The 13,342-nt window shown below is 54.6% G+C and overlaps 3 protein-coding genes across 3 annotated transcripts; all 3 read left to right on the plus strand.

Moving 5' to 3' along the window:
* Positions 1-1,877: 1,877 nt before the first annotated feature.
* Positions 1,878-6,681, plus strand: CHGG_00217 (uncharacterized protein; the record flags this gene model as incomplete). Its single annotated transcript, XM_001219437.1, has 3 exons — positions 1,878-2,927; positions 3,242-5,401; positions 5,722-6,681. The coding sequence occupies 3 exons, from the start codon at positions 1,878-1,880 to the stop codon at positions 6,679-6,681; spliced, it is 4,170 nt and encodes a 1,389-aa protein (XP_001219438.1).
* A 502-nt stretch (positions 6,682-7,183) lies between these two features.
* On the plus strand, positions 7,184-7,744 carry CHGG_00218 (uncharacterized protein; the record flags this gene model as incomplete). The annotated part of the gene is made up of 2 exons (XM_001219438.1): positions 7,184-7,489; positions 7,550-7,744. 2 exons carry the CDS (start codon positions 7,184-7,186, stop codon positions 7,742-7,744), a joined length of 501 nt encoding a protein of 166 aa, XP_001219439.1.
* Positions 7,745-8,546: 802 nt separating this feature from the next.
* Positions 8,547-13,289, plus strand: CHGG_00219 (uncharacterized protein; the record flags this gene model as incomplete). The annotated part of the gene is made up of 4 exons (XM_001219439.1): positions 8,547-9,039; positions 9,407-9,997; positions 10,209-10,635; positions 10,721-13,289. 4 exons carry the CDS (start codon positions 8,547-8,549, stop codon positions 13,287-13,289), a joined length of 4,080 nt encoding a protein of 1,359 aa, XP_001219440.1.
* Positions 13,290-13,342: the final 53 nt, after the last annotated feature.

Consider the following 13,342-nt stretch of genomic DNA (forward strand, 5'->3'; position numbering starts at 1 on the left):
TCGGTACCAAAAGGTGATGAAAGAGGGGCAACCAGTCCATTGATGATGATGTCTGTCTCTCTGTCTCTGTCTTGTTCCCACTGCCGCGGGCCTCGCCCTGATCCTGAAAGTACTAATAATGCCCAGCCACTAGTTACCCCTGAATTGCCCCTCCTAACCGCCTTCCAAATCCAACAGATACCTCCAGGTATTCATGTCCCGGTCGATCTTGGTCGATCTCCCGCAGATCCCCCCATGTTGGTTTTCGATCTGGATGGACTTTAGTTCGTCGGCTGGAGCCTTAGCGCCGGTCACTCCTTTCCCCATGTTTTCCGGCTGCCTTTTGGCCTTCACGTTCTCTAGTGAAAGAATTCACCTCTTTGCCGTCCCCGGCGTTCATCGGGACGGCGAACCGGTGAGCGTATTCGATGTTCATCACATCCGTGTGACCATCACACCCCTCTACTCCCGTGTCGACAACGAATCAAACCATGACATGTTTTATATCTCAGCTGGCTTCAAGCAGCGGTGAGTGTGATGCCTCGTGGTCCATACACGTTGATGGTAGCAATCTCCGCAGATCCGCCGACTTGGGACTGGCTAGCTACGAGCCAAGAGAGCATGATAGTTGCGACATCATGTTTATCTACGCAGGTCTGGTTCCATCAGAGATAGATGGATCTATTGGTGGCGCACTCGACGCTGGGTAAATTGCGGCGACTCCCACGGCTGCCGGCCTTCCTTCTCCCTGCAGATATCGCCCTCAATAGACCTCCGGGTACCAAACTGAACGTCCACTCACCGCTCGTCCTGTGTCTCGATTCCGTCTTCACCTGCTAAAGTCTTGTTTTGTTCGCACAGCCAACAGTGGCGTGTTCCAAACGTCAGCTGGCCCTAGTAGCGGTGACGATGTAGTTTAGTTGGCAGCAAGTTGTTGGTCAATAATGAAAAGTAATCATGCCGAATAACCCTCATCTGGTGTTCGGGGTTGGACGCCCAGTTCTCGTGGCCAACCTCAGGGACGCCCCGCTGTCGGATGATCCAGCTTGGCCCAAAGTGTGCTGGGTCAAGCAGTAATGTGACAATTCTATGAAACACGCATTCTTCCGAGGTACATACCTACATGATTACCCACGCCGTGCTGATGTTGCCGAGGATGGACCGTGTATGCAGTTCCTGTGGGCCAGCTGAATTGACCTCGAGAGTTTGGTGGTCTGAACAATGTCTTGCATATCGATCGATCATTGCACGATGTGGCTCGAGTTCAGCTGCTCACCAAGAGCCTTGGCAGCCACTCCTTTCCCTAAATTTCCGCGGCCTAGCAAGCTGGCTCGCGCCTGGCTAGGTTCAACCAGCGGTCGGCGTAGATCTTAGCTGTTAAATCCGGCACTAATGAGAGGGATTTCCACCGATCACTCTTCTTAGGGCCAAGGCTAGGGTTTCTGCCAGCATCACTATCGTGGGCGATCGGAAGATCCTCACCCACGGATGTCGGCCCTGGAAAACGCGCAAAGAATGAGATGCTAGAGAATGCTATAAAGTACCTAGTGTCAGAATATCGGGGTGGAGGCTTCGGATATGAAGAAAACGGGGCATGTTTAGCTTAACCATCACTTCTCATTTCGACGGGTAAAAACCCCAAGGGGACCCACATGTCGGAGTCTGAACGAGGAGACACAAAAAAACAATAAAACGGACGCGGAACAAGCGCGGACAACAACCATACTTGATTGCCTGATTGGACCAGTGAATCCCGTATTCTGACAATTAAGAGTCTCATCCCGCTCTACAATACCAATTGAGCTTCCTCTGAATACGGCTATCTTACCTCTGAGAGCAATACCGCGCTTTCGACACTCCAGAGCCCGATCGATTCACCGACAACTCCGGAAGACATCATGACGACCGATCAGACAAAAAGTCAGTCTCGATTCGTCTATCTAGACGGCCCCGGCGACTGGGAAGTCTGGGAACAAGACTTCTTGAGCAAAGTCAAGCTCCAACGCGTCTGGGACCAAGTCCAGGGAACGAAGCCCCTGAGGAAAGAACCGATATGCCCGGAACCCGATCAGGGCTACGCAACCCGAGCGAACGCGGCCCGAGGCGCGCAATCCGCGACAGACTCGACAATCACCGTAGCTTCAGGCTCTCGACCGATATCCGTGGCGGATCTCACCGACGGCGGCCGCACTCGATTCAACGAAGACATGGCAACCTACATCCGTCTGGAAACCCTCTACGTGCAAGAAGCGAAGGCCATGGCAGAAATCGGCGAGTTCGTCATCAAGACCGTCAACCCGAAGTATCGACGGACCTGCTGCAAAGCAGATGACTCGATCTCCCAGTGGTACATCAACCTGAAGAAAGAGGTGGGAGCCACAACCGAATGGGGATACAACAAAGCCAGCAACGATTACCACGAAGCCCTCAAGCCATTAGCGAAAATCAAGGACTATGAGACCTTCATCGACAAATGGGAAACGGCATTTTCCGTCGCCAACGACAAGGGAGTCGCCGAGACGCTCAACTACCTCTCGTGGTCGCGGGATTTTTTCCGATCCATCAAGAACGTTCCAGAGGCTGTCGCGTGGGGAATATCATACCGTCAAACCAAAGGGCAAGACTTCCAAGAAGGGAAGCTCACGTATCGTGACTTTGCGGTGGACTTTCGCAACGAGATGGGCCTGGTCGCGCCCACAACAATGCACAAAAAGATTGGGAGAGGTGCATTTGGACCTACCTACGCGGATCAGGAGGCCAACGACCAAAACGCAGAAGGCGCATCCAGAGGGCGGGGAGGACGCACCCGTTCAGGCAAGAAACGCACGCGAGACAACCGATCGTTTTCGTCGAAGTGCATGCTCTGTGACGTCCCGGGACACAAGATCGAGGAGTGTTTCTTTCTGTCCCAACAAGCCCCAACCTGGTTTAGTCTCGATTGCTCAACGGTATGAGAAAAGATAGCAGGGGTGAATCTCGCATTGAAGAAGATGTGAACATCAAGAGGATTGTTCAAGGCATGAGGGGCAAGCGCCCTAGGACAGGAACCAGATCGGGAAGTAGCCGATCAGCGTCCGAAAGTCTCACCAAACAAGAAGGGACACCGGTTATCGAGGATTGACTCGCCGGCCGGAGAGTGGGATCCATTGAGGAGGCATCGTTCATAGCCATCAAGGCATCGTTCTCAACCAGATCCACATATCCCTTGCTCCTATCGGCAATTCTGGACTCAGGGACTACCATCCACATCTTCAACCAAGAGGAGAGGTTCTTCAATAAAAGACCAGCGCTTCCTGACGACTATATCGTGGCAGGAGACTCCCGATTAGCCGTCAGGGGATACGGAGACGTAACCATCCAGTTGGGGACCACGCGGAAGGTCATGAGACTTCGAGACGTGGCATTCATCCCTAGCATTCAGTGCAACTTGGTCTCCTTGCGTCTCATCAGACGGCAGGGATTTTACTGGGACAACCGAAATGACCCAACCCTCCTCAGGAGAAGAGTAGACAACTCTGTGGTGTGTCGACTCCGGGACCTACACGGGCAGTACGTCATCGAATACAACGACGCCAATTCCAACCATGCATCTTTTGCAACCCGATCAGCACGCTGGACGAACTGGAAACGACCATCAGTCACAGCAGAAGCCCAGAAATGGCACCTCCGATACGGGCATCCAGGACCAGAGGCCTTAGCCCGACTGCAGCGGACAGCTCAGGGGGTGAAGATCAGAGGGCCAACCACAGTCCAGTGCGAGGCATGCGCCAAGAGCAAGATCAAGCGACAGATCAGCCGTCGTCCACGCCAATTTACCCAAGGGGTAGGCGAGAGACTAGCCGTCGATTTCCACGAATACACCCAAGGATACGAAGGATTCAAGCACCTGATGCTGGTCACCGATCGCTGGTCTGGACTGGTCTGGGATTTCTACCTCACCGATCGGAAGGGGAAGACACTTGTGGAAGCCTTTGACGGACTCTGGATCTACCTGGACACGCAGTACAGGATTCGCCCCGCGGTCATCGAGACCGACAACGAAGTCATGAAACATGACGGGATCATTTCATGGGCAGCCGAGAAAGGTATCCGTTTCGAGCCCTCAGCACCGTACACTCAAGCACAGAACGGCGGCGCAGAGCGCTCAGGGGGTGTGATCAAAGAAAAGGCGAGAGCGATCCGAGAGTCAGCAAAATTTCCAGAGTTCCTTTGGCCAGAAATCGTCAAAGCAGCAGTCTATCTTCATAATCGCACTCCGACGCTGATCAACCATTGGAAATCACCATACGAGCGATTCCACACACAGATCGGAACCCACGCGGGAGGATTCGCCCAGGCAAGGAAGCCTGAAGGCACGCATCTGAAAGCGTACGGATGCAAGGCATACGCCATGACGGCGAAAGCACAAGAGAAGAAGGATCGAATCAGGAGATTCAACCCCAAGGCTTGGGTAGGATATTTGATCGGATATCAATCGTCCAACATCTATCGAGTATGGGTTCCCTCGCTCAACCGCGTCATCAGCACCAGGGACGTGATCTTCAACGAAGACGAGTTCTTCAGCGGCAACGTGGAACAACTGCGAGACGACTTGCGGATCCTCAACGAAGAGGACCTGAAGAAGGCCTTGGACACTGCCGAATTACCCGAACCCGACCTAGAGGACGAGCCAACAGGCCGATCAGGAGAAGACGAGGAAGTGATGGACATGGGAGATCCTCTGGATCCAGTGGAAGACTCAAGCTCAGAGTCGAAGCTCACCTCTACACGATTCGAGCCTCTCCCTACTCCGCCTCAGTCCCCTCCAGCAGCGTTCTTCACCACCATGTACGAGAAAACGTCATATGACGAGCCCCAGGACCAGGAGTCAACCTACAATGCTTGGCAGGGTGTTGAAGCCTACAATGTCTCGAGGCAAGAAGGCCCGAGGCAGGCGACTTTCCCCTACAATGTCAAGCAGGTTGCAGCGGCCTACAATGCCAGTCAGGTTGAAGTAACCTACAATGACACCCAGCAGGCTACCCCGTGGGAGCAGGCCTACAATGCTGGAAGGCAGACCGCTGATCCGAAGTCCGCGAGGGGAGAAGCGTATCAAGCGCGCAGACGTCGGCTTAGACCGATGCGATCCGGTTACACGGACGCAAACAAAGGGACGATCCTCGAGCGACTGAAGGCTCTACAAAGGACTCACAGATCAGAACTGCCAGTACCCCCAAAGAACGGGAGAGTGCAGGATCACCCCTTAAAGGAACTGTTCCATCAAGCGGAACTCGATCACCTGAAGAGCCATGACCAGATGCAGTCCTGGAGAGAAGTTCCCAGGACTGTGGCCCAAGGCAAACAGATCCTTGGTTGCATGTGGGTATACGTCTACAAGACGGACAAGCACGGTTACTTTGTGAAGTGCAAGGCTCGTCTGGTCGTGAGAGGAGACCAGCAGCGGTGGTCAGCAGGCGAAGAGACCTATGCCGCGACACTGGCTGGCCGATCGTTTAAAACTCTGATGAGCATTGCTGCCCGCTTTGATCTAGAACTGACTCAATATGACGCAGTCAACGCGTTTCGTTAACGCGAAGCTCCCGTACGAAGTGTACATGGAGATGCCACGAGGTCACCGAAAAGGGCGATACGATCCTTGAAACTCCGAGAAGGCCCTCTTATGGATTTGAGAAATATCTACCCCCTCCTATGGCAAAAGGAACCTGACAACCACCCCATGATCGAACTGGGAATTTGATTCAGATCTCCTCATCGAGCCCCTGCTGTTTCAAGAAGGACGGCATCCTTGTGTTCTTTTACGTCGATGACATAGTCTTCGCGTTCCGCAAAGAAAAGAGACTCCTAGAAAAGGTTCTCGCCGCGAAGCTGGGTCAGCGATACGAACTCTCAGGGGGTGGGGGACTTCAATGGTTCCTCGGGATCGAAGTGATCAGAGACCGGACAAAACGTTTGATCAGGCTCTCTCAGACGGCGTATATCGACAAGATCAGCAAGCTGATTCGAGGACCGGCGAAAAGCGAGGTGCCAATGGGCCGAAACGAACTCCTACCATACGATGGTGTGACTACCGCCTCCGATCTGAACTGGTACCAGAGAACGATCGGATCGATCCTGTTTGCCGCCGTACAGACAAGGGCCGATATCTCTTTTGCAACATCAAGACTGGCTCGATTTCTCAACAACCCGGGGCCACAGCACTGCCAAGCTGCCGATCAGGTCCTAACTTACCTCAAGAGGACGCGAAACTACGCCCTTCAACTTGGAGGAGCAGACACGCTTGACATTGCCAGTGACGCCTCATTTGCTGACAATTCGCTTGACCGGAAGAGCTCCCAGGGACTGGCCATGAAACTATTTGGAGGTCTGATCGCATGGAGGGCTAACAAGCAAGATACGGTCACCACGTCAATCCACGGAGGCCGAACTCCTTTCCCTTTCGCAAGCAGCCAAGGAAGCACTCTTCATCGACAGGCTTCTCAAAGAGCTGACAGTCGCTCTCGAAGACAACTACCTCAGGAGGCAATGCTGCATCAGCCAGACGACGCGACTGCTGGACCTACCGCTCATCCACAGCCTTCAGGGTGCGCCAGCGGTCGCCACGTGGACCTGCAGCATCCACTTGACCTAGCTCGGCTTCGGGAAGCCTGCAACAAGGCGGTCATGGATCACTCGAGTCTGCGTACACGCCTTCAGACAAGATGATTGCCGACGGCTTTCACGAAGGCGCTGCAGAGGGAGAAGTGGCAAGGGTTTCTAGACTGTCTGAGCATTGTGGAGGTGGAAGATCATTTACGAAGGCCACCAGCCGCCAGATCAGAAGAGCCGGAACCCCGTTCAAAGTAACTGCAGCCTTGCCAGAAAGGCAACGCTGAGGGGGTGTGTCAGAATATCGGGGTGGAGGCTTCGGATATGAAGAAAACGGGGCATGTTTAGCTTAACCATCACTTCTCATTTCGACGGGTAAAAACCCCAAGGGGACCCACATGTCGGAGTCTGAACGAGGACACACAAAAAAACAATAAAACGGACGCGGAACAAGCGCGGACAACAACCATACTTGATTGCCTGATTGGACCAGTGAATCCCGTATTCTGACACCTAGACAGTTGAGCCTTTCCTTTGCAATCTGCTCAGTGCTCAACATCTTCCATCCACACAAACTCGCCTCACCAACAACCCGAACCGCCCCAAACCGCCAGTCAACATGCAGCTTTCGTCACTTTTCCTGGCAGCTACTGCCCTGCTCACCCAAGCGGCATCGGCTGATTTTCTCCTCTTTCCATCGAATCTGGCGCTGTCAGCGTATGGCCCCGCCAGAATTGAACGAAGCGAACTTCCGGGCGATTACCAACGGTTGGCGCCCGTCGGGTTCACCTTGGATCCGAGCAACCCCCCGGCCCAGATCCCCCTGGATGACGAGGGCGATATTGGACGCGGGTTTTTGCTGCGACCAGTCTGGGGAGGCAAATGGGCTTTGCTCGCCAAAAACGACCCCTCCATTACACCTATGGTACTTCCCCTGTCCCGTCGGTGCCGGCATTGTTGATTTCGTTAACCATTTCCCAAACAGGAGGACGACATCACGGTGCCGTTTGCCATCGAGGATGGCTGGTTCGTCTACAAGGGGGATTTCCCGGCCGAATGGGTCACCTGCAAAGAAGGACGTGATAGATTTAGTACCATCAACATCTATCTAGTTCTTCAGGGGTCTGAACTCACCCCGGACTGCCAGCCAACCAAGCTCGGTGCCATCGAAGTCCAGTAATTTCGTATGTGGGACGTGGACACCGTTGGGGAATCCAGGAGTAGTTAGCAGGGCACTTGTTAGAGAATGCGAGCTGTGAACATCGTGCTGGTTAGGTGGTTGATCCAAGTTCGTTGCCTCTTAATAGTTCTCGGGTACTGTGGACAAAATCGACTTTCTCTATTATCATGTCCCCAATGAGCGAGTTAGTAGTTGTATTGTGTGTATGCACATATGATTTGTTTCCATGTGCCCGTTGCATACCCGAAACGAGTCAGACTGAATCAGTACCTAGGCGATAAGCAGTTTCCTTCACAAGCTGTAACGGCAATAACGCTGAATGATACCATGTTTCTATGCTCATTATGTCAGTGGCGAGAGGACACCCAATTCACGTTTTACTTACTATATTAATCTTCTTCACGTCTTTTGAGGCAGCTGGTTGAAGATCCCGTCTTTCCAGATGCCAGGTGCGGCGCGCGGCGCTTCAGACGTCATTGACGTCATGAGAGGCGATTCGGGGTCCCCAGGAGTGGGATATCGCCGGCCCCAGCGCAAAAGGGTGAAAACGGCGAGGGCGATGGAATCAATGCAAGAAGAAAACGATATGGACTGGGAGGAGGAAAACAGCAGTGAGAGAATGCTGAGAAACCACAAAAACCGCTCAATTCGGGCCGCAGCGGCCGAGAGAGCAAGGGAGGGAATCCAGGGCCAAGAGCAAACTGCGGACTGCAACTTCGAAAACAAATTGAACACTATCAAAACGGAATTTCAGCTTCAATTCGAAAAGCTCAGGGATCACATGGTAGAAGAAATGGCCAAAATGACGGCCCGGTTGACCGAAGAACTGTCGCAAGCGCGAGAGCAACTCACCCAAGCCCGCCGCGAGCTCGAGGACACCAGACTGCAGCTCCACGCCATGAACCAGGCTCAGGAAGCCCCTCTTGCTCGGCCGGCGTATGCGGATGTCGCCCGATGTACACCTCCTACCAGCGGTCCTAGTCTGGCATCCTCCGCAAGCCGGACGGCTACGCCAGAGCCAGCGTTCTGCACGGTAGACATGACCAGGGTACCGGAGGAACACATCGAAGAGGCTACACCAGTGGCTCTTCGCAAACTCATCGAGAACGAGATGCGAGCGCCGGGAGACCAACCCAAATGGCGTTGTCTTGCCGTTACCAGAGACAGAGGAAACATCAACCGCCTTAGGATCGTTGGCAGGAACGAAGCGGAAGTAAAGAGAATCAAGGACATCATCGAAGCGAAGAAGGCGCCGGGTGCACACGTCCTACGTGACCTAGCTGTACCCAGTCAAAGTTGACAACGTCAACCGTACGGCCGTTCTCGACCCTGAAGGCAAAGTACTCCCCGGAGCGGCGGAAACCCTGGGCCGAGAGAACGACGTGCAGATCGCCAAGTTGGCTTGGTTGAGCCGGAAGGACACTGCGAAAGCGTATGGATCGATGGTGGTATATATCACCAAAGCCGGGCGATGCTAAAGAGGCTCATCAATGAGGGGTTTCTTCCACGCGAGAGGCGAATCGGGATACACGGGAAATCTTCGAACGTCGGGCGCGGCCTGAACCAAATGCTAACAACTGCCAGCAGATTGGCCACAAAGCTTTCCAGTGCAGGAACCCTCAAGTGTGTGGAATGTGCGCTAGTGAGGGCCACCCGTCACAGCGAGTGCTCAGCAGCTATACCGAAGTGCGTTCTGTGCGGAGGACCACATGAATCGTTCAGCAAGAATTGCCGGAAGCTCTATCCATCTCGTCATGAATAGGACGTTTCAGGTCATCCAATTGAACGTCAGAAAGCAAGGGGAGGTGCATGATAGTTTGATGAACGACGTGGCAATCCAGGACGCTGCCGTCATAGCCATTCAGGAACCCCAGGCGCGGAGGATCCAAGGACGGCTCCTGACGACCCCTATGGAGCATCACAAATGGACCAAGATGATCCCGTGCACGTTGAAGGAAGGTAGATGGGCTATCCGGAGCATGCTCTGGGTGAACAAAATCGTGGAAGCCGAGCAGGTGGCAGTGGACTCCCCGGACATCACGGCAGCAGTCATACGGCTCCCGGAGCGCGTAGTCCTGGTCGCGTCCGTCTACGTACCGTGTGGGGACGGCGAGGCACTAAAAGACACCTGCGAGAACCTCCGCAGGGTGGTAGCAAAGGCGAAACGGGGCGTAGGAACGACTGTCGATATAGTGGTTGCAGGTGATTTCAACTGCCACGACCAAATGTGGGGAGGGAGACGACGTCTCATCCGTGAGACAAGGGGAAGCCGACCCCATCATCGACCTCATGAACGAGCTGACTCTAAGCACTCTACTCCCAAGGGGCACAATAACATGGCAAGCAGGTGGATACGGTTCGACTATCGACCTGGTCCTGGCCTCGGAGGAACTGGCAGAAGCCGTGATCAGATGTGGAGTCCATAGAACGGAACACGGTTCAGATCACCGCGCGATTGAAACAGTCTTCGATATTGAGGTACCTGTGCCGACGCACCACGACCGACTGCTTCTCAAGAACGCGCCATGGAAAGACATCAGAGCCAAAATTGCAAATACACTAGGGGACACCCCAGCGGAGGGGACAGTCCAGCAGAGAACGGACCGCCTGATGTCCACTGTCTCAGGCGCGGTTCATTCCCTCACTCCCAAAGCCCGGCCATCGCCATACGCAAAGCGATGGTGGACTACGGACCTGACGCAGCTACGTCACATCTACACGCACTGGAGGAACCGCGCTCGCTCGGAACGCCGGGCAGGTTGGACCACAGCCGAGATTGAGGAATTGGCAAAGGGTGCAGCAAAACAGTACCACGATGCCATCCGGCAGCAGAAGAAGAAGCACTGGGCCGAGTTCCTTGCAGACAACGACAACATTTGGAAGGCTGCAAAGTATCTAAAATCCGGAGATGATACCACGTTTGGAAGGATCCCGCTAACTTGTTAGAGCAGATGGTACATCCACGGCCGATCATAGAGAACAGGCCGAAGAGCTCCTAACAAGATTCTTCCCGGCCTTGCCCGATACGATCGACGATGAAGGTCCAAGACCACAGAGGGCACCCATCATGACGCCTATCCTTACGATGGAGGAAGTCGAACGACAGCTGTTCGCAACGAAGTCCTGGAAGGCACCAGGGGAGGACGGTTTGCCGGCAGTGGTGTGGAAGGAAGTCTGGCAGGTGGTCAAGCACCATGTACTGGCGCTCTTCCGTGCCTCACTGGAGGACGGGGCCCTTCCCAGCCAGTGGCGACATGCTAATATCATCCCGCTCAAGAAACCGGGCAAAAAGGACTACACCATCGCAAAGGCGTGGAGACCAATCTCCCTCCTAGCAACGCTGGGCAAAGTGCTGGAGTCGGTGATCGCGGAACGGCTGTCCCACGCCGTGGAGACCTACGGCCTCCTGCCCACCAACCACTTCGGCGCGCGGAAGCAGCGATCAGCAGAGCAGGCGCTGGTATTTCTACAGGAGCAGATCTACACGGCCTGGAGAGGACGGAAGATTGTCAGCCTCATTAGCTTCGATGTCAAGGGAGCCTATAACGGAGTCTGCAAGGAACGGCTAGTCCAGAGGATGAGGGCACGTGGTATCCCGGAAGAGCTGTGCCGATGGACAGAAGCTTTCTGTTCTGACCGTACGGCCTCTATCCAGGTCAACGGGCATGCTGCGGAACGACGGGACCTCCCACAGGCTGGCCTGCCCCAAGGCTCGCCCCTCTCCCCTATCTTGTTCCTCTTTTTCAACGCGGATCTGGTCCAGCGAAAGATCGATAGCAACGGTGGTGCGATAGCCTTTGTCGATGACTTTACCGCCTGGGTCACAGGACCGACGGCACAAAGCACACGCAAGGGCATCGAAGCAATCATCGACCAAGCACTAGACTGGGAAAAGAGAAGCGGAGCGACATTTGAAGCAGACAAGACAGCCGTCATCCACTTTACCCGCAAGGCCTATAAAGCCAACTCGGAGCCCTTTACGATCAAGGGTCAAGATGTTCAGCCGAAAGACCACGTTAAGATCCTTGGAGTGGTCATGGATGCCAAGCTCAGGTATAAGGAGCATATCGCAAGAGCGGCCTCCAAAGGGCTCAGCGCGGCGATGGAGCTGAAACGGCTCAGTGGTCTATCCCCGGCTACGGCGCGGCAGCTGTTCACCGCCATGGTCGCGCCAGTGGTGGACTACGCATCCAGCGTCTGGATGCACCAATGCAATTGGAAGACCGCGCCGGCCATACACAGGGTGCAGAGGGTCGCGGCGCAAGGGATCATAGGAACGTTCAGCACGGTAGCAACACGCGTAGCAGAAGCAGAAGCTCACATCCCCACGGCTCAAGATCGATTCTGGAAGAGGGCGATCAAGATGTGGACGGACATCCACACCCTACCAGAGACGAATCCACTCCGCAACACCACTTCCCGGATGCGCAAGTTCCGGAGATCCTACCGCTCCGCTTTCTTTCAAGTAGCAGATCTCCTCAAGGACGTCCCATTGGGACTAGCCTCGAAACCATTGCTGCCGTCGTATAAGCGCTCTGGGGAGAGGCGAGGTCCCGCACTACGGTTGACAGAACGGGCATCCAGCAAAAAGAGACAGGAGTGGGGCGGTCCGGATCGCCGTAAGCAGCTCCCGCACGAAACAACATGGGTCGGGGATCGGAGGAGTCGTCCGTCTTCCCGCTGCCGATGCGAGATGGCTCCAAGGAACGAAGCCTTTAGTGTGACGCTGGGCTCCAGGTCGGAGCAAAACCCGTTCTCAGGCGAGCTTGCGGCTATTGGGTACGCGTTGAGGTTGATTCGAAATATCAGGTACCGAAAGATCATCCTTGCCACCAGCAACAAGGCAGCCGTGATGGCCTTGGAGCGACCACACCAGCAATCAGGACAACAATATCTCTGTCAGGCGTACGATGCGATAAGTGCCTTACGCAAGGCGGGAAACACGATCTCGGTCGTCTGGATCCAAGCGGGTACCAAAAACGAGCTCCTGAACACAGCCAAAGCGAAAGCAAAGGAAGCAACACGGCAGGACGCTACGCCACAAACGCAGGATCCTGCCATGCGGTCAACAGCCCTCCGTATCGCATGGGCAAAGCGGGCACCGCCCACGTCCTTACCTGACAAAGTGGGCAGACATTCCAAGAGAGTCGATATAGCGTTACCAGGGAAGCACACCCAACTATTATACGACCACCTGTCCCGAAGCGAGGCCGGCGTGCTTGCTCAGCTTAGAACAGGCATGGCCAAGCTCAACACATACCTGCATCGCATCAAAGCAGCACCGTCAGACCAGTGTACGTGTGGACAAGCCAGAGAGACAGTGGACCACTTCCTCTTCCGATGCAAGCAATGGGATCAACACCGTAGGGAGATGCTGCAATGTACGGATGTCCACAGGGGGAACCTCTCCTTCTACCTGGGAGGAAAGTCGCCCTCGGATGACAAGGACTGGTCCCCCAACATGCGGGCGGTGCGGGCGACGATACGTTTTGCCATTGCCACAGGTCGTCTGAGGACTGAACAACAACAGAATGAAGCAAACTAACCTCACCATCCTAAACCCCGACTAACAACCCCCTTCATCTCGTGTCACACGGA

Source organism: Chaetomium globosum, genomic scaffold (assembly GCF_000143365.1).
Source record: "Chaetomium globosum CBS 148.51 scaffold_1 genomic scaffold, whole genome shotgun sequence".
NCBI lineage: Eukaryota > Fungi > Ascomycota > Sordariomycetes > Sordariales > Chaetomiaceae > Chaetomium > Chaetomium globosum.